Source organism: Pogona vitticeps, chromosome 1 (assembly GCF_051106095.1).
Source record: "Pogona vitticeps strain Pit_001003342236 chromosome 1, PviZW2.1, whole genome shotgun sequence".
Lineage (NCBI taxonomy): Eukaryota > Metazoa > Chordata > Lepidosauria > Squamata > Agamidae > Pogona > Pogona vitticeps.
Genome location: NC_135783.1, coordinates 206,941,146 through 206,962,951, shown reverse-complemented (window position 1 = coordinate 206,962,951; position 21,806 = coordinate 206,941,146). Strand labels below are relative to the sequence as shown.

General features: G+C 39.6%; 1 protein-coding gene across 1 annotated transcript in view; it reads right to left on the bottom strand.

Annotated features, from left to right (window-relative positions):
• Nucleotides 1–552: 552 nt before the first annotated feature.
• The window catches only part of LOC110076881 (sodium channel protein type 2 subunit alpha), a 119,885-nt gene continuing 98,631 nt past the window's right edge, over nucleotides 553–21,806 (bottom strand). The window contains 6 exon segments of the mRNA XM_078394671.1: nucleotides 553–3,676; nucleotides 10,033–10,303; nucleotides 10,425–10,529; nucleotides 17,382–17,519; nucleotides 18,368–18,421; nucleotides 20,983–21,264. Coding sequence (XP_078250797.1) covers nucleotides 2,484–3,676; nucleotides 10,033–10,303; nucleotides 10,425–10,529; nucleotides 17,382–17,519; nucleotides 18,368–18,421; nucleotides 20,983–21,264 — 2,043 coding nt within the window. The 3' untranslated portion in view covers nucleotides 553–2,483.

Below are 21,806 nucleotides of genomic sequence, written 5' to 3'. Positions count from 1 at the left end.
TATGATAGGACTTCCAGCTGTTGAATCTAATCACTGGTCTATCTAGCATGGCTTTTTCATAATTTATTTTTTGCATTGTTATGCTACCTTTCTCCAAGTGAAGGGACTCAAAGTAGAGAACAGAGCATTAAAAGAGAACTTCTGACGGAAGCCCCCGCACGGGTCTTCTATTGGGAGCATTTTGTAGCAGTCTCAGGACTTTTGGCAGGCAAAATATGGGCTGTACCAGAGAGGCATGTCCCTTCCGAGCCCAGCTTCTTAGACCTCTGACTGCTCTGTTTATTATTTTGAAGCACACAATCAACTGACACCAGAATCCTATGAGTCCAAACACATCTGCAAAGTAATGTTCCAGTTTTTCACATTTGGTTGGAGCCTCTCGATGACCCCAATCTTTGGAGGTTTTGGGAGCCTCTCACTGGGGGAGGGGATGCCAAGAAGCCCCAGAAGTGGCAACAATGAATGCACCTGAGCTTTTATATACTTGGATCTCTTTTTTTAAACATCAAAATGACTATGTGGAATGAGTTATTAAACCAATCAACAAAAAGCTTCTTCATGTCTTTTTTATTATTATTTCTTTTGTATTGTGGAGGTCTCAGTTGAAAGATATAGTGAATGTAAAGTAAACAAAGTGACTGTGGAAAAGAAAGTTACATGAATCTGAACATAGTTTTATGTACATAGATGTTGCCTTTTCTTTTTTACATTATTTATAGGGATGCTAACCGCATTGTCAACAGGTTAAAGAGGTTGCAATATTCCCAACGCAGTCTTTGTTCAAACCAGGTATGGAGAGAGTACAGCTCTTCACAGGATTTTGGATTGCAGCTTCCATCATCCTTCATCACTGACTGGCCAGGCTGGCTATGGCTGATGGATGTTGAAGTCCAACAACCCCGGAGGGCCCTATGATCCCCATCCCATATAGTCTCCACCATATAGTAACCATTTGAAACCTCAAAAGGCTGACCTCTGCAACCAATTGCTCAGTGATATGAAGAAATGAGGCCATATGAACTCACTTCACCACTTCCTATAGAAAATAAATCTGGTTAGTGGAAGGAGCAAGATACAATAGTAGCAAAGGCAATATTCACATGTACCAGCACCTTCCAAATTACTTCTAATGGTACAGAATACAAGGTATCATCTCTTGAGAACTTGCAAGCAAGGCCTGCATGGCACAGATCTGCAGAAACACACCGTGGCCAGACCGTTTCTTTGTATGATCAAATATGTACAACTATGTAAAATGAGTATTTACATCACACAACAGAACAATGGGGGTTTGCTTGCTTGCTTGTTTTTTAGAACATAGGCATGAACTGTACTGAAAGCAGATAACTATGCAGTACATTAAGACGAAGTAATACTATACTTTGAAGACTCTACCTTTTTGCCCATTTTCCCTTTTTCTCTTTGTTTGGGCATATTTAAATTACGTCCTTTTTTTCCTTCTCCCTCAACCATTTGACCAATGTCTTGAATCAACAGGCACCTCTGGCATGGGACACTTTGTGTGCTCCTCTTCACTCCTAGATGGCATGCTGTAATTGTGATGCTCTGCTACTGGGAGTTAACCTGTTACACGTGATGGTTCAGTGCAAAGACAGTCCTACCTTAGTTAAAGGATTTAGACATATCTCTTGGACTAAGACTGTGTGTGTATGTGTGCTTGTGTGCGCGTGCGCGTATTTGTGTCTATGTTTGGATTTAGTGATCGGCATAAAAAAATAATGCTTTGGGGGTTTCTTAAAATAAATTGTAGGCACAAGAGGATCTGCCCCTGGCCAATAGAAGGCATAGGCTTGCTTAGAAACAACAACATAGGGCCAACCTGAAATCGGGAAGTGGTGAAAAACTCTGCCAGATGATGTCACATTGGTTCCATGCATGACCTAGAAGTGCAGCATGCCTTCATGCAAATTGCATCTCTGTCCGTAGGTTATAGAATCAGAGAGGAGAACAGTTGGTCCTGGTCACCCTAACCCTTCCCTCCCACCACAACAGAAAACCCGTTTACAAAAATAGTCACATATAATAATACCCTGCGAGTTTTTAAAAAATGATAAATTCACCTACACTGTGTGTGTGCGTGTGTGTGTGTATATATAAATATGGCAAATGTGGCAGCTGAAATACACACAGTGAAAACACTTACTGAACTAAGTGTCTTGCGATATACTAAACACACAGGTTAGAGTGTTGCGCACCTTACTCTAAGCAGCCACGTCATCTCTCTCTTTCACATCGTCAGCTGTAATGAGAACGGTAGGTTTTACAGTCAGGTGACAAGGGGTCACTGTCTTCTTATAGGCACTGACCTTTAGAGAGATTTATATATATAACCTGTAATATATTTATAAAGTAAAAACGGACAGTTTGGCATGAATCTCCCGTCGGAGTCTTGCTGACAAATACACCCCTTTCAAAGGCTGTAAACAGATTTTGCACACAGAAAATAAACCCAACAGTCTGTTTCACTTTTTATTCACCCTGTTATCTTTACCTTTGTAGTCTCTGTTTGTTTTACCCTTTTCATATTTTTCTTTGTCTGGCTTTGTAACACTATCATAGGAGGGCGGGGAAGTGGTGGAGGAGCTCTCATCTGTCTTCTCTGGAGTGGAGTTCCCATTAAACTTATCCGTAATAACATCTTTGATGGGCAAGGCATCACCGTCTTTGCATTTGTCTTTATTATACAGAGAGGTCACTTTTTTAACTTTTTGTTTCAAGAGGTAACGCCTGAATGCCCGCTGGATGATAGTAGCAGACACCTCCTCCTGCTTTCGTTTCAGCGTAGTGGTAATGGGCTCGTAGGAGACCTTTGACGGATTGGCTGCCATGAAACGATCCTCCATTTGAACTCTGAGTAAATCCATTTCTTCGCTATCTCCCAAAACGCGCTTTGTAAAGGCAAACAAGATGTCAAGGCAGTGAATTCTGTCCCCGCTTACCATGGGCAGATCCATTGCAATAAGCTGAACATGGTTTGGTTTTGGAATCAGAAGGGGAGGATCCAGGGAAGCAGCAAAATCAGAGAGTTTACTATATTCTATGAACTGGGATGCATCTGGGTCAAATTTTTCCCAGACCTCATAGAACATCTCAAAGTCATCCTCACTCAAAGGTTCCGCGCTTTCTTCTGTAGCAACACTGAAGTTCTCCAGAATAACAGCAATATACATATTTACTACGACTAAGAAAGAAATGATGATGTAGCTGACAAAGAAGAAGATCCCAACGGAAGGGTTGCCGCAGTCTCCCTTGACCGAGCTCCCCGGGTGGTCTATCTCAGGGTCGCAGTCTGGGGGTCCACTGTTGAGAATGGGGGCGAGCAAGCCATCCCAGCCTGCGGAGGTGGTGATTTGAAAGAGGCAGAGCATGCTGTTGCCAAAAGTTTCAAAGTTGAACATGTCATCTATCCCAACTTCTCTCTTCACGTAGGCAAAATTGGACATTCCAAAGATAGCGTAGATGAACATGACCAGGAAAAGGAGGAGCCCAATGTTGAACAAGGCAGGAAGGGACATCATCAAGGCAAAAAGCAGGGTGCGGATCCCTTTAGCACCCTTGATCAGACGCAGGATCCGGCCTATCCTGGCAAGGCGGATCACTCGGAACAAGGTGGGTGACACAAAGTATTTCTCAATGATCTCTGCCAGGAACATGCCTGCAGAAAGAAAGAAAGAAAGAAAGAAAGAAAGAAAGAAAGAAAGAAAGAAAGAAAGAAAGAAAGAAAGAAAGAAATATGTAAAGGCAACACTAGTTTTATACTGTAGATTCTCTTTTTGTGAATTATGATTTGAACATTAAACCCAAGATGCAAGCAATAACTGCAAGAAATATAAAGTAAAATGGTTTCTTTTCTAAGTTTTCTTGCACATTCTGATATTAGTCAGGGGACAAAAGCCATTGCAAGAACAGTCTGTAGATGTGATTTCACAAGCAGGAAACTTGAGAAAGAAAAACACATTTTTGGTTAATCTGCAATTATGTTAAGAAATTTTAAAGCAACAGATTTAGATACAGTAAAACCTTATCACTCTCTGAATTATAATGTTTAATAAAATGCTCAAGCAAATTCATTTAATAATCATAGTAATTGTGCGCCATTAAGTCAATTCTGACCTATGGCAACTCTTTCCAGGGTTTCCCAGGTAGACAGTATTAAGAAGTGGTTTACCATTCCCTTCTTCTGGGGGTGCCCAGGCTGGCTTTTTCAGAAGGCACAGTGGGGAACTGAATTTTGAACCTTTGGCTCTATAGCTAGATACCTAAACCACGGAGTCACCCAGCCAGCAAATTGATTCGTACAGTCATGGCCAAAAATATTGGCACCCTTGCAGTTCTGTCAAAAAATGCAACCCTTCTCTCTGAAAATTGTTGCAGTTGCAAATGTTTTCGTACTCACATGTTCATTTCTTTGGTTTGCATTAGAACAACACACACACACACACACACACACACACACACACACACACACACATACACACCAGAGAGGAAAAGTCAGATCTGATACAATCCTACACAGAAACCCAAAAATGCTCTTCCCAAAATTACTGGCACCCTGTCTAAATTGTAAGAAATAATTGCTCTTCAAGCAAGTGATTATCCTTTAATTTAGATGCACCTGTCGCAACTAAGAGGTGTGGGCAATATAGTAATCACACTTGCAACCACTTAAGGTGGAGAAAAGTTGACTCAACCTAAAGAGTTGTCTGTGGATTTGAGAGGAAAAAATGGGGAAAACATCGTCAATCTCAAGGCTACAAGTCCATCTCCAGAGAGCTTAATGTTCCTGTGTCCACTGTGCACAATATCATCAAAAGGTTTACAGCCTATGGTACTCTATCTAACTTCCCTCGACATGGTCAGAAGAGCAAATCATTGAAAAATTACAACAAATTATTGTTTGAATGGTGGATACAGAACCCAGATTAACTTCCAAACAAATTCAAGCTGATCTGCAGACACAGGGTACAACAGTGTCAGCTCGCACTATCCGTCGCCATCTGAATGAAAAGGGACACTATGGTAGGAGACCCAGGAGGACACCATTGCTGACACAAAGGCATAAAAAAGCAAGACTGGAGTACGCCGAAACGTATGTGACAAAACCACAATCCTTCTGGGAGAACATACTGAGGACAAATGAGAGCTTTTTGCTAAAGGACATCATGACAATGTTTAAAGAAAAAGAAATGAGACATTCAAAGAACACAGTCCCTACAGTCAAACATGGCGGAGGTTCAAACATGTTCTGGAGTTGCTTTGCTGCTTCTGGCACTGGGTGTCTTGATTGTGTGAATGGTATCATAAAATCTGATGATTACCAAATAATTTTGTGGCACAACGTAGTGGCCAGTGTCAGAAAGCTGCATCTCCACCAGAAGTCATGGGTCTTCCAGCAGGACAATGACCCGAAACACACCTCAAAAAGCATTCAGAAATGGTTATAAGCAAAGTGCTGGAATGGCCAGCAATGAGTCCAGATCTGAATCCCATAGAACACCTGTGGAGAGATCTCAAAACAGCTGTTGGGAGAAGGCATCCTTCGAATCTGAAGGCCCTGGAGCAGTGTGCAAAGAATGGTCCCAAATTCCAGTAGAGAGGATTAAAACCTCATTCAAGGTTACAGGTAGCTATTGATTTCAGTTATTTTTTCCAAAGGGGGTGCTACCAAATATTAAGTTATGGGTGCCAATAATTTTGGCCAGTGCATTTTTGGGTTTCAGTGTGGGATTGTATCAGATTTGACTTTTCTTCTGTTTTTTTTTTTTGTGTGTTGTTCCAACACACACAAAAAATGAACATGTGAGTACCAAAACATTTGCAAGTGCAACAATTTTTGGGGTGAAGGGTTGCATTTTCTGACAGAATTGCAAGGGTGCCAGTACTTTTGGCCATGACTGTATGACTGTAAATCAGATTGTTAATAAGATATATGAGAATGCACATTTGTGTTCTTTCTAGCACTTCTTTCCTTAGGGATTCATGACAGATTTCTTCCACTGAGATTACTAATGGGTAGGTACCAAAAAAAGCTTCATATTATCATGAGTACTTAACAGATATATGTACATTTTGTAACTTGTTAGCACAAGGTATCACTACCCATCATAACTTCCCATTGTGTTTACACTGTAAGGTGTACAGAAGTGCATTAATCACACAGGTATTATGTATGGTGTAAATTCCTTCCGCATTGGAACAGAACATCTCTCTATGAAAATCCTGCTTCCAACATGGTTTGACAGGGGCCAGATATGACTGTGGTTGAGTGATGTATGTAGACCTATTTTTCCTCCAAGCTGTCTTTGCTGCTGAAGTAAAATACTACAGGAACACCTCAAACATGCTTCCATGAATAATACTGAAGTTGGTCCATTTTAGTATACAGTGGTGCCTCGCTTTACGATTGCTCTGCATTACAACAAAACCGCATTATGATGATCTTTTTGCGATCGCAAACAATGGTCTGAATGGGTTTTTTTCTCTTTGCGATGATTAGTTCCCTGCTTCGGGAACTGATTCTTCGCAAAACGACGATTTTCCTCCAGCTGATCGGCGGTTTCAAAATGGCCACCGGGTAAATAAAATGGCTCCCCGCTGTGTTTTTGGATGGATTCTTCGCAAGACAGCCAGCGAACATGGATGCCCTATGGAGGATCTTTGCTGGACAGTGAATTTCCTGTCCATTGGAATGCATTGAAGGGGTTTCAATGGGCTTTTTATTTTTGCATTACATTTTCGTGCTACAGCGATTTCGAATTAACAAATTAACGTAATGCGAGGCACCACTGTACTAGAGCTATTTTTAAAGGATTCCACGCATAGCGCCGGTTTGCCTCTGCATTAGCACAAAGCCTGTAGCAGGGGAAGCTCTTGAACAGAAGCACTGTTTCAAAGGGCGTATTTTGTTTTGATAAAGATTCTGTGTGAAATCATCTTTTAATATTACAGGCATGTGAAAAAGAAAGTACACCGTCATTGAATTACAGTGGTGCCTTGCTTAATGAGCGCACCGTTTAACGACGAATTTGCATAATGCGATCGCATTGCGATGTTCTGAATAGGCAAAACATCGCATTGCGATGATCGGTAAACGTTTCGTTTACTGATCTTCACATTGTGATGTTTTTTAAACAGCCGATCGGCGGTTCCAAAATGGCTGCCGGGTGCCCGAAATGGCCGCCGCAAGTGTTTTCGCACCCTGCCCTCGCTTACCGAGGGTGCGAAAATGGCGGCACTATGGAGGAACATCGCTGAATGGTGAGTTTGGGAGCCACAGGAACGCATTAAACCAAGTTTAATGCGTTCCTATGGCTTTTTCCATTCCATTTAGTGATGTTTCTGCATAGCGACGATTAATCCGGAACGGATTAACGTTGCTATGCGGGACACCACTGTATATGGTTTTATGTCATCAGGACATATAAAAATCATCCCGTCCTTAGCAAGTCTGAGAATTAGGTAAATACAACCTCAGATGAACAACAACACATGACATACTGTGTTATGATTTATTTTACAGAAATAAAGCCAAAATGGAGAAGCCACGTGTGAAAAACTAAGTACATACACCGTATGATTCAACAGCTTGTAGAATCACCTTCAGCAGCAGTAACTGTAACTTATTGTTACTGTAACAATAAGTAACTGTAACTAAGTAATCATTTTCTGTATGACTTTATCAGTCTCTCACAGTGCTGTGGAGGAATTTTGGCCCACTCTTCTTTACAACGTTGCTTCTTTTCATTGAGAAGGCATTTCTTTATGTACATTGGGTTGAGGTCTGGACTTTGACTGGGCCATTGCAACACCTTGATTCTTTCCTTTTTCAGCCGTTCTGTTGCAGATTTGCTGGTATGCTTGGGATCACTGTCCTGTTGCATGACCCAATTTCTGGCAAGTTTTAGCTGTTGGACAGATGGCCTCACATTTGACTCTAGGATACTTCAGTGTACAGAGGAGTTCATGGTCAACTCAATGACTGCAAGGTGCCCAGATCCTGGGGCTGCAAAACAATCCCAAATCATCACCCCTCCAATACTGTACTCGACAGTTGTTATGAGGTGTTTGTGCTGATATGCGGTGTTTGGTTTTTGCCAAAACTGGTGCTGAGCATTATGGCCAAACAGCTCCATTTTGGTCTCGTCTGTCCAAAGGACACTGTTCCGGAAGTCTTGTGATTTGTCCAGATGCACCTTTGGAAACCTAAGCCATGCTGTCATGTTATTTTTAGAGAAAAGAGGCTTTCTCCTGGCAACCCTTCCAAACAAACCCTACTTGTTCAGTCTTTTTCTAATTATACTGTCATGAACGTCACAATTTAATGTGCTAACTGAGGCCTATAGAGTCTGAGATATAAAACCTGCATTTTTTGCAATTTCTCTGAGCATTGCACGGTCTGTCCTTGGGGTGAATTTGCTTAGACATCCACTCCTGAGAAGACTGGCAACTGTCTTGAATATTTTCCACTTGCAAATAATCTCCCTCACTGCAGAATGATGAACTTTAAATGGTTTGGAAATTGCCTTATAACTCTTCCAGATTGATGGACAGCAACAATTGCTTCTCTATAATCATTGCTGATGTGTTTCTTCCTTGGCATTGTGTTAGCACACACCTGAATGCTCCAACCAGTAAACTGCTAAAACTTCCGTTTTTATAGAGGTGGTCACATCTGTTGATGATGAATTACCTGGGCATTTGGTTAGCAGCACCTGGCTGCTATTTAGTCTTTTAATTCATATGGAACAAATAAGGGTGTACTTAGTTTTTCCACACATGGCATCTTCATTTTAGCTATATTTTTGTAAAATAGATCATGACACCATGTAATATGTCATGTTCATCTGAGGTTATATTTACCTAATTTTCAGGCCTCCTAAGGACCAGATGATTTTTATTGTGATACATAAAACCATAGCATTCAAAGAGGGTGTACTTTCTTTTTTATATGGCTGTAGATAACATTTTACACAGATTATGTCAATACCTCTATACGAGTCAGTAGAGATGTTGTGTCACATGATACATGCTACAAAGTCCAGATGGTCTAAATCTTAATGTAAGGCCGGACAATTAGACAACCACAGCTTAGTATCTTCAAACTGCAGGTACCAGAGAAGCTTTGAATTCCTGTATGACCTTATAAAAATAGGTGAGATAATTTTTCTGACTGGATCAGGCTAAATCAATCAAAACTAGTGTTCCAGATCAACCAAAAAAAAGTGTGCTTCCATAAGGAAAATGCTTGCATATACCCTTCTGGATATGAGATATTTAACAGAATTCCAATTTGCAAAAGACAGGACAGCCTGTGATAAAAATTGCCACTTGCATCACAATGCAGATGGGAAGAGGCACTGCCAACCACTGGGCATGAAGATGAGCCAATTCACATGCCATGCCAGGCCATCTATTCTCTCTCTCTCCACCTTCCCCTCATGCTCCTTAATTCACTCACCCTCTGTTTAACACCATGATTTGCTGTTACAATCAAACTCATTTGCAAATGTGGGTTGGAGAACAAGTGCAAACTGAAGTTTGCTGATCAAAGACCAAAGAATGGTCCGCCCTAGGTTAAGTGAGAAGACTGGAATGCGTGATGGGAAGAAGAGAAAAAAGAAAACATCCAGCCCTTAAATTTGCTCAGATCTACCATGTTTCCCCAAAAATAAAACAGGGTCTTATATTAATTTCCGCTCCAAAAAAGCAGTAGGGCTTATTTTCAGGAGATGTTTTATTTTTTGTTTATTTTTTGTTTCATGTACAATAATCTACGTTTATTCAAATACAGTCCTGTCATCTTCTTCTGGTTGCTGCACAAGGGTGGAGGATGGGGTTTCACTTAACTGGGATTTATTTTTGGGGTAGGGCTTATATTACGAGCATCCTGAAAAATCCTACTAGGGCTTATTTTCAGGTTAGGTCTTATTTTCAGAGAAACAGGGTAGATTATAAATATCTATAAAATCACACTGTAATCCCCATTCATTCTTGGAAACAAATGGTTCTCACCTACAATAGAGAGAATGACAACTACAAAATCAAAAATGTTCCAGCCAATGGTGAAATAATAATGACGGAGTGATATCAGCTTGAGTACACATTCGCCGGTAAAAAGGACAATGAAGACAAGGTTAATCCTGGACAAAATGGTTTCCATTTCTTTACTTTGGTCATCTGTTTCCACCATCATGGTGACCATATTAAGGCAGATAAGAATCATGATGCTGATGTCAAAGGCCTGCTTTGTAACAAAATCGAAGACCAAGCCTTGGAATTTGTTCTGTAAAAACGAAAGTTAAAAACATTAAAAACATAAATGAAACTCTTTGTTAGCAGATTCATAACATTTTTTAAAAAATGTGAACACACTCTGAAGATGTAAAATCGAAAGAAATGCATACCCCTGGTCTAGGTATAGGTTTTTGTGGCTTTTTAGAGCCTAATTTTTTCATTGCATTGTAATATTTCTTCTGTTCTTCTGTCATAAAGATGTCTTGTCCTCCAAAGTAAAGAAAAGAAAAAAGGAATAGTTATAATCATGTTACAAATTCATCTAGATTTTCATCTTAGCATGCTCTGCTAATAGTACCATACATTCCAGGGCAAATTTTGGTATCAGCAATGAACATGGAGCATATTATTCTGATATTACACCATTTCTGTTTCCAGAACAATTTCATGGTGTTGGTCTTGATTTTGAAAGTCTTAATATCCTGGGGCCAGGATATCTTAATGGTGATCTCTACATACTGTATATGTTCCTATATCAGAGGATGGTCACTCTCTCCCCTTGCCATGTGAGTAATGCCAGAAGATAGACCGGACACGTCTTTCTCAGATGTTGGACCCGTGTTGTGCAATGCTCATCTGAGAGACGCCTATGAAGGCCCATTTCTGCTAGCCTGTAAATATATGACACTTACATGGTACATTTAGCGGTCTGGTAGCAGAGAAAACTTGTAGAAACATTACCTGTGTTTCTACATTTCATACATTCCCCATAATGTTAAGGTTCAGCCTTAAGATGTTTCCATGTCTTTGGGGGATGACTGTTAAGCAGCCCATGAAAATAATCTAACACAAATGTACGACAATTAATTCCTGTGGTTTCCTTATTTGTGCCTCTCTTAGGAAATCAGTACAATTTTTAATGTTACTTTCAGTATCCTACCTGATCATTTTGGTTTTTTTAAAAAATTGTAACTGACTTGGTTAGTTTCAGAAAAGCAGTACTGAATACTATGAATAAAGTGTGATACAAATGATAATAAGGCACAGATGGGCTAGAATCGCTAGGTATTTTATTATTCAAAAATACCAGGCATAGTCAATCAAGATTATAAAAACACTGATTTGTAACATACAAATTTTAACCAAAAACCTAAGTATCTGTTAAATATTGGTGCAGTATGTATGCTGTTCCTAATATTGCTGTGTTTTTTTTTTGTTTTTTTTTTTTTTAGCTCTGTGTTATTTCTAAGATCTGCAACTGGTTATAATACTGTGTGAAATTTTTTGATATTGTTCACAAATCGCCAATGACTACGGGGACCACTGAAGTGTGTTAGGTCTTTAAGAAGAAGAAATGTAATTAACAATTGGGTTAGTGCAGGTGGAGTTATTTAGTCACTGCCTATGTGACAAGAAGGACACAGCTGTGTGGAATTAACTACCATGAGGTGAACCACTAATTTGATTGGTTGGAAGTAGTATAAATTAAGATTAATGTGCCCTTTACAGTTCTATTTTGATTGTCATGCTTATTTTCTGTCCATTTGACTGCTGAATGCCTATGTTTATGTTCCTGTGAGCACTATGTAAATATGTACAGCAAGTAAATATTCTCTGTACTTATTCATGGTGTCTTCCTGTGTGCCTTTCTACGCTGGAGCTCCTGGTCCAAACCTTCATAAGGAGAAAATCTTCTGCTGTGATTTTAAACGGCTAACAAAGTGTGTTTCATCCATAAGCGAGGTGTTTCAATTGTCAGATCTCTGCATTTTGAAAGTTTTTTGAATTCTTTATCTTCAGCTCTGCCATCTTATGGAATTGCAATGTCAACGATACAGACATTTCTTTATTCTATTACAACTATGACTGGTGTGTTACGTTCAAGGTGCCTGTTGGTTTGGATCTGGAAATCCCATAAGATCTTGATTTTGTCATTTTTTGACACTGTCACTACCTGATGTTCCCATGGGTTTCTGGAGGCTGGCAAGTTATATTTTTTGCATTGTGACTAGTACAGTGGTGCCTCAACTTACGAACGTCCCTACTTATGACCATTTCAAGTTACGACCAGCTCCGGCTGCAAAATTTTGCTTCTACTTGCGACCAGAGCTTCGAGTTGTGAACAGAAAAAAAGGCAGGAGAAAAAAGTGGGAAATTCAAATTGCTAACTGTAGGTGGCGATGAGGCTGCTGCTTTGTAGCTCTTTCGTCCCAGCAGTTAGAGAGTGCGCGATTGGAGGAGGCTGCCTGGGTAAGGTAAAGTACTGTTTTCTGCTTTTTAAAAACTGTTCTGGGTGTTTTTGCAGCGTGGTTTTGGGTTGGGGGATTGTTTCTGTGCTGTGATGGGTCCTGGGGGTTTTGTTTGTTTTTTTGGTTCCCCCTATTTCTGATAGGTCTTGGGGGGTTTGGTTGCTTTTTGGAGCTTTTCCCCCCATTGCTGATGGGTCTTGGGGGTTTGTTTGTGCTTTGCTCTTTCCCCATTTCCGATCTGTCTTGCATGCTTTGCTTGCTTTTTCCATTGCTCTTTCCCCATTTCCGATCCGTCTTGCATGCTTCGCTTGCTTTTTGCATTGCTTTCCGCCATTTCCATCTGTCTTGCATGCTTCACTTGCTTTTTGCATTGCTTTCCCCCCATTTCCATGTGTCTTGCATGCTGTGCTTGCTTTTCTCTCCCCCCCCAGCTGGAAAGGATTATTTATTTGTTTGTTTGCTTGTTTGTTTAATTAAATTTTTTACCCCATCCCCCTAGAGTTTCCAATGGGTCTTGCAGTGATTTTTTGGTGATTTTTTTCCTTCGGACAGAATGGATCAATTGCATTTCAATGGGATATGTTGCTTTGACTTACAACCATTTCGACTTACACCCATCTTCTGGAGTGGTCGAATAAGACCAGATAGGCGGGATAGAAATAAAATAAATAAATAAATAAATAAATAAATAAATGGATTAAGTTTGTAAATTGAGGCACCACAGTACACTAATTTTGCAATTCTATCATGTTTAATTTTGTAATCTGTGCAATCTTTGAACATTCACAGATGAAGTGTGACACAGCTTCATGTTTTTCTTGGCAGAGTTGACATTTACCATTAGCACTAATTTCTTGAATCTTAGCTTTCCTCACATTGGTTTGAAGTGCTTGTTCTTGTGCAGCAAAAATCAAGCTTTTGGTTTCTTTCTTAATAGTTCCCAGTTTTATCCATGCCCATGTTAAATTATTATCATGCTCTCCATCAATATTTTTCTGGTGTTGTAATTATTCTCTACTTCTACTAATATAATCATTTTGTCTTCTCTTTTCCTCCGCTACTACCTGCTGTATTTGCAATAATCCAAACCTTCAATTTTTTTGGTAAATATAATCTATCTACATTACTTTTTGAATGTAGTATGTGATGCTTGTTGATTAGTTTCCATGTTTTTGATCCAATTCTTCTAATTTATTTTGGCTCCAATCTATTATACTGGAACTGCCTAAATGTCACGTTCCCAGGGGTTACAACAGCCAAGGTCGGATAAGTCAGTCCAAAGTCAGGAATACTAGGAATGCAAAGCTGATATCCAATTACCAAACCAACTCACAGAACGTAGTCCAAGGTCAGAGTCCAGAGTCAAACACACAACATAGTCCAAGGTCAGAGTCCAAGGTCAAACACACAACGTAGTCCAAAGTCCGAGTCCAGAGTCAGGAGTTCAGGAAACACAGTTCAAGGTTGTAGGAGCGTGGATGCAAGTCAGAGGTTTTGACTTGTTGCTTCCACGAAATTCTAGCTGACTAGGAGCTGTTTTTATAGTAAAACAGCCCCTTGAGCTGCTGGAAACCTTTCCATCCTGTCAATACTCAGGGCTAGTTGAACGGATGTTTCTGTGGACAGCTTCTGAGCGATCCTCTGACCTTTCTGCCATAAGTCTTCCCCGAAGCCTGGCCCGAAACTTGTCTGCTGGGGAAGGAAAATTTGGAGGCAATTCAGGTGTTTCTGATTTCTCAGCATTCTCCTCAGCCTCAGTTAACCCTTCTGGTTCAGGTCTTCAGCTGCACTCATGACAATAAACTGTATTTGTATTTCCACCATTTAATTCTGATTTTAAGATTTTCTGAAATCTTTTGATATATTCCCTTTCTGTCAGTTCTTTAACTTCTGCGTGCAGGATATTATCTGTTTCTAGTATTCCAAGGTATCTATAGTTTCCATCACTTGATAGTGATTTTGTAATATCGCCCTTTTTTGCATATGGTTTTAGGCCATCCATGTATAACAGATGATTGATTTTTTCTGGTTGCTCTGAAATATGGTAGCTTAATCCAGTTTTATTTAAAATGATTGACATGGGTATGAGTCAGAAGTTAAACAGCAGTAGCGAGAAAGAATACCTTTGAAATATTCCTCTTTTGAGGCTAACATTCCCAGTGTCTTCACCATGGGCCATTAAGGCAGTTTTCCATTTTTTCCATGTTTTTCTTGAGAAACTTCTGAATATTTTAACTAATTCCAAAAAAACGTTAGGCAGGTGTAATCCAGTTGTGTGGCAATGAGTCAAATGCCTTTTCATAGTCTATTCAGGCCATTTTAAGATTTGTTTTTCATCTTTTTGCATTCTTTAGTATCATTTCATCAATAAGCAGTTGATCTTTCATTACTCTTGACTTTTTAGTTCCCTTTTTGTTCAGTGGGATATAAGGTGTATTCAATTAAATAATTATATATTGATTTTGCAAGTATTCCTGAGAGGAGCTTGAACATTGTTGGTCTATAATTACTGGGTTCATTGCCCCTTTGATTATCTTTTATTATAATAAATGTGCAGCCTGATGTACTCCAATCTTCAATTGTAGTATCTTGAAGGAAGTGATTGAATTGGACTGCTATACATAAATGGAGACTTGTTAAATGCTTTAACCAAAATCTGTGCAGCTCATCTGTACCAGGTGCACTCCAATTTTTCACAGCCTTTATTTGGCTCTAAATCATTTCAGTTGGTATTACAGTATCATCTGTATGTTTTCTTTGAGTTTCTTTACAAATGTCTTTAATCCATGAGCTGTTTCTGTTATGTCTGGTTGGGCTTTCCCAATTCCCTCCCCAAAAAAATTTTTAGAGCATCATCTTTACATGGGCCTAATTTCTTTTGCTCTTCATTTTCTCCTAGTGATTTATAGAATAATTGTTGGTTATTTTGAAGCTGTGTGTTTTCTCTATATGATTTCAAGCCACTGTCATATCTGTCATATCTTTACTTTGCTGTGGCTGTTACCCATTATTTTAATTCTTTCATAGTTTCAACAATTTACTTTCTAGGTCATATATTTTGCACAGTCTGACTTTTATTTTTCTCATTTTTAGATTCTGAATCTTTCAAATGTTTTAAGTTGCTAATGTCTGCACATATTTTTTTCCCCAGATGAATTTTCCATTTTGCAGTGCCAGGTGTTTTGTTTTGTTTTTTAGTTTGTAGCCAAGTTCCATGGTTATTCCGGTAGCTGTGCTATACATGATCTGGTTTATTCCCTTTAGCGTGTTGGTTGGGATTGTTCTGATTACAACATGTGCATCTGTCAGTAGATCTTTTACTGGTTTACTTTGTAATTGGCACAAAATGGGGAGTCTTTGTCTTTCTGTGTTTTGCCTAATATTGGTTACTATTTTTTCCCATCAGTGATGTCAATCATATTGGTTGACATATTGTCAATCATAATTGGTGTTCCATGAGTTGTTCCTCTATTGATACATTTTCTTCCTCTATTGCATCTACTTCTACCCTCTATTTGTCTTCCATACTATAGTCATTGTGTTGTGTTTTTTCTTTTGCTGCCTTTTCTAGTTCATGCGATTCCAGTTCTGAAAACACTTTACTGTATATACCTTCTCTGGTCCATTAATCATTATTCAGTTGTGTCACTATTTGGTACAGTGGTGCCTTGCTTGACAATGATAATTCGTTCCATTCAAATCGCTGTTAAGCGAAATGGTCATCAAGCAAAATTTAAAAACCCATTGAAATGCATTGAAAACCAGTTCAATGCGTTCCAATGGGTGAAATACCTGCTCGTTTTGTGAAGATCCTCCATAGGGCGGCCATTTCCCGGTGCCTGTAAAGTGAGGAATCCATCCTAAACACAGCGGGCAGCCATTTTTAGAGCCGCCAATCAGCTGTTTTAAAATCGTCGTCTAGCGAAAAATCAGTTCCTGAAACAGGGAACCGATCCTTAAGTGAATTTTCCCCATAGGAACATTGTTTTGCGATCGCAATAGTGATCGCAAAAACTTCATTGTAAAGCGTATTCATTGTTTAACAAGGCAATCGTTAAGCAAGGTACCACTGTATTTCCTTTTCCATCATTCTTTTTTGAAAACCACAGGCTATTGGGTTTGCCTTGTAATAGTATTTCATAATTTCTCTATTTTTGGCAGGAGTCAAAGTTTTGCATTTAGGTTGTTTCAATAGCTTTGCAACAGCCTGTCCTGATTCCTCAACAGGGTCTGCTGAGCCCTGTACCCCATTTGTTACCAGATGTCCAGGGGCTATACCATCTGATGACCCAGGCAACAACCGATCTGGTATGGTTTCTGTTTATTTTCTCTCATAATAATTGATGGTTAGAAGGCACAGTCTGATTTTTCAGCGAAGTCTTGTGTGACCTGGGAGACCCTTCAGGTGGCAAACTACTGCCGGCATAGCTCCCCACTTCACTGAAGCAAGCCCCTCTCCCTCAACAAGGCTTCTGTTCATGAAGGAGTTGTTAATAACAACAATAATAATAACAACAATAATAACAATAATAATGTATGTAGTTTTGAACTCTACATGAAATGTGTCTTGGTTTTTTTGTATATGTCTCCCTTCCCATACGATAATAAAAACCCTGAATGTTATGCCATCGCTCTAGAAGCTTTTTAGTACCCCAAAGCAGAGAATACAAAAATAAATAAATGACCTTGGAGTCACCAGAGGAAATAGTATTCAAACAGCAGTTGATAGCAACTTGTGAAGTATTTGAAATAAATGAAAAGTACTTAAGATTCTAGCATTTTAAATAATTTGTTTACATTTCTCATGATTCAAGTGTGGTAAAGAACACATTTACAGTTTTATGTCCAAAGCAAAAAGAAACCATTTTCAATACTTATCTTCTTTTTTTGCTGATTGAAGTTATCTATGATCACACCAATGAAAAGGTTTAAGGTAAAAAATGACCCAAAGATAATGAAGATAACAAAATAAAGATACATGTACAAGTTGTCCTCATAGTATGGCTGATCTTCTACCTATAAGCCATTAAAACAAATTATAGGATCTTAGTAGAGACAGAAAACAATCAATTTCTTTCATAATAATCCAAGAGAAAGGGGGGGAAAACAAACATGTAATATGGATGCAAACATAGTCCTGTCAACTTTAGCTTGGATCCACCAATTCTACTCAGGACTGTGACTTGTAGGAAGAGTCTGGCCTATAGAAGGTGCAGTGTTTGCTTGTCTTTCACACAATTCTAACTTTTGGCACCACCTCCAAAGCTGATCTAGAGGGTCTGGATCAGACTCTCAGGGGTGGAGAGGATAAGGGATTACAAGTGGAGGAGGAAACTGGAAAAGATTGTCTCCTTCCCTCTTCTTCCACCAATGGGAATATTCTACTGGATCAAAATCCTTCCATAGATAGAAGGAGCTTTTCTCTCTCCAGGAGGTAGATTTGGGATACATGCCATGAGCAGTACTTTTTTTTTAGTTCATTAAGTTACACAGACTTCAATCATGCTCATTCATACATTTTTTTTTAAAAAAAGCTAACTGTTTTTAAGAGCCAACTTAAGACCTGGCTCTTTAGGCAGGCCTTCCCTCCAGTCATTACTTGATTTTCTTTTCTGTCCTAACTCCCATTTTGTTTTTCCATCTTGAAAGCCACTAATATTATTTAAATTGCTGTTTTAATTGTTTATATGTTGTTTTTAATGGTTTTGCTGTAAGCCACCCAGAGTAGACGTAGTCTAGATGGGCGGGATACAAATCTAATAAATAAATAAAACTATTTTAAATGAAATCCCATTAGCTACAGAATGAAAAATATAAGAAGAAATGATTTTTAAAATTGTTTAAATATATATATGGATACTTACATCCCGTGAATCAACCGCTGCATACATAATATCCATCCACCCTTTAAATGTAGCCTATAAGTGAAATGCAAAGATTAAGAATAGCTGTAAAGCTACAGGGAGCTGGATCTAGACTTAATCACAGAGTAGAAACACTGACAGCAATGACACTGATATTAATCATGACTAATTTAAATCCCACAGACAACTCAGATCCCTGTGAATGAGTTTAGATAACAACCAGAACATTAAATATAGTCCGCCTACTTCTGCTATACAGGAAATTTTGAAGCCAACACTTTGCAGAGTTGTAGCAATACTTTACAGCATGATTCTGTATTTGGTACACTACAGAGGCATATATAATCTGACAGAAAGATCCTAGAGCTAGTGGACGGGTACATAATAAAGTTGCTGTGCTCCCCCGCAGCAGCCACAGGGGGCGGTCTGTGTGGGTATTAATTCTTCCTGCACAGCACCCTTCTTTTCAACACAAGAAGGACAGGCAGACAGACACAGAAACTAAGTTATTAGTGACTCTTTTTGTTGCATTTTAAGGGTCAGGGGAATGGACCCACTACCTTACTAAAGTACTAGAGGAATTTCATCTAAGTGAGAAGGATAAGTGGGGATCTGCTTAGATAGCTCAATGAGAAGGAGTGGCTGGCTGCAGTCAGGGGGTCAGGAGTTTGACTGCCCACCATGCCTCCTTGGGAAAAAGCCAGCCTGGGTAGCTTTGAGCAAGCTACATAGTCCCATTGGCTTAGCTGTCCTCATGTCAGAGAAGGATTTAGTCCAACCTGTATCTGACAACTACGATGAAGAACATGAGAACTTTAGGGATGGAATCTGAATGAGCATGATTGACCTTTGTTGAATACAGGACCTTCCTAGACAGTACTGGCTTTCAAGCTGGCTGTTTAAGTTACAGAAACTACACAGAATGCAGAAGTAAGTCCTGTGTTTCTTTATTAATAGAGCACCTGTCTTATTTTTATAATATGGATGTAGAATGGTCAATCAAGAGATATATTCGTGAAGGCTTTCACGGCCGAGATCTAATGGTTGTTGTGGGTTTTTCGGGCCCTCTGAAGATGCCGGCCACAGAGACTGGCGAAACGTTAGGAAGAACAAACTTCAGAACACGGCCAAAGAGCCCGAAAAACTCACAACAACCAATCAAGAGATAATTTAATTTCAGAAAATTCTGATTCGGCTCATAATGTTGCTAATGTCATAAATACCATAGTGGCAACATTGCTAGCAAAAGCATGGCATCTACAAGTGCTTTCCCCCTTAACTCCTATTTTAGCTCTCTTATTATGAAAATATGTATGTAACAATATGAAAGGTTCTGAGATAATAGTAATTTAAGCCTTTATCTCTTGCTTTTTTTATCCCTGTTTCTCAGGTGGTTTATACACATCAAAATATATATTTTAAAAGCCAGCAGTAAGTGCAAACAAAATATCCAGAAGAAACAAACTTATTAAGTCAGAGAGTATAACAAAACTGAAGATCATGAAATGTGGTAAAGGCTTAGGAAAAAAAATAAAAGTTTCCTAGTACATTAAAGACAGCTATACAGGCACTGGTGTCTCTCTGGGGTTGTTGATGTTTAGTCATTAAGTCATGTCTGACTCTTCGTGACCCCATGGAGCAGAGCACGCCAGGCCCTCCTGTCTTCCACTGCCTCCCAGAATTGGGTCAAATTCATGTTGGTAGCTTCAGTTACACCAGTGGTTCTTAACCTTTTTGAAAGAAACGCCCCCTTGAGCCATTGAGGAAGTTATCATCGCCCCCCTCCCTGAGGTGATATCTTACCTACCTACCACCAACCTACCTACCTACCTTGTCTCCCCCCCCACCCAGGTGCGAGGCAGCGCTTCACGGGGCGAGGATGAGGACCCAAGAGACCCTTTCCTTCCACCCGATCCACACTCAGTGCTCCCCTAAAGGAGAAAGGCGAGACGTGGCAGGTAGAAAGAGCTGGATCATCTGGCGGCGGCAGCAGCACCGGATCTACTGCCAGCACTGTGGTTGCAGTCGTCTTCACAGGTTTGGCTCACGCCAGCGTCCCCCTACCGCCCCCTTCTGTTCTTTCGCCCCCACACCACCCCTTTTTGTTCTACCGCCCCCCTGAAAAATGAAATCGCCCCCTGGGGGGCATTATTGCCCACGTTAAGAACCACTGAGTTACACTGTCCAACCATCTTGTCCTCTGTCGTCCCCTGTTGTATCTGGGGACTTGTCCCCTTACTGCACTAAACTTTACCTCTGATAGATGCAGAATCTGGAGAAAGGCACTGGCCAATGAAGTAAATATGCCTCATGTACGGCTTCTTCTGTGTGCAATGATTCCCAACCTTGGGTAACCCAGATGTTCTTGGACTGTAGCTCCCAGAAGCCTCCACCACTAGCTATGCTGGCCAGGGGTTCTGGGAGTTGCAATCCAAGAACACCTGGGCTTCCCAAGGTTGGAAACTATCACTCTTATAGAGCCAGCAAGAGGTTCTCTTCTGCTTTTAATACCGTACAAATGCCACTGGAACACATGGAGTTTTGGACTGGAGCTAAGGAAGCTGACCATTTTGCATACTCTGTTTATGTAGGTGCAAGGATGAAGAATTACTTACAACTTGAAGCAAAGCGAGATAACCAGCTCCAACATTGTCAAAGTTTACTTTCACATTTTTCCACCGGGCAGCCTGATTGTTGTTTGTAAGTTCATCACACTGGGTTTTATTGTCAACCTCGCTGATATTAAACATTTCACCCGTCGTAGTATTAACACAATGGTAGAACTTGCCAGCAAACAGATTTACACCCATGATGCTGAAGATCAGCCAGAATATTAGACAAACTAGAAGCACATTCATGATGGAAGGGATTGCTCCAACGAGAGCATTAACAACCACCTAGTGTGCAAATGGGAGGAAGAGAGAGAGAAAGCTCAATTTCCCTTTTACAGCTGAATAACATATGCACTTAAGTCATTTTATATGTACATATAGACAAACATGTGAAAACTTTATGCACGTTAAACAGAAAATCCTATTGTTAATGGTGAATTATAAACAACATGAGAAGAAGAAACTAAACTCTACAAGGAAAGCAAGTAAGTGCAAAAAGAAAAGAAAACCTGGTAGTGGTAAGATGGAACCATAAAATTTGTGTACACTAGAGAAAAAGAAAGAGAAAAAAAAATTAATACCAACATACAAATCAAAGAACAAGGCATCAGAGTAGGTCTTCAAATTAAAAAATGGCTGAGATGAGAGCACTGAATACGCAAAATGTGCGAAATCAATCCACTGGACATTAACTGTAGCTTCTTAGTAAACAAAACAGAAAAACAAAACAAAACCCCATGCTTCATCAGGGGTAGATCTCCAGAAATTAACATAAATGAAAGAATAATAATAAAAGAATAATAATGAATGAAATACTTTAGTTCCTT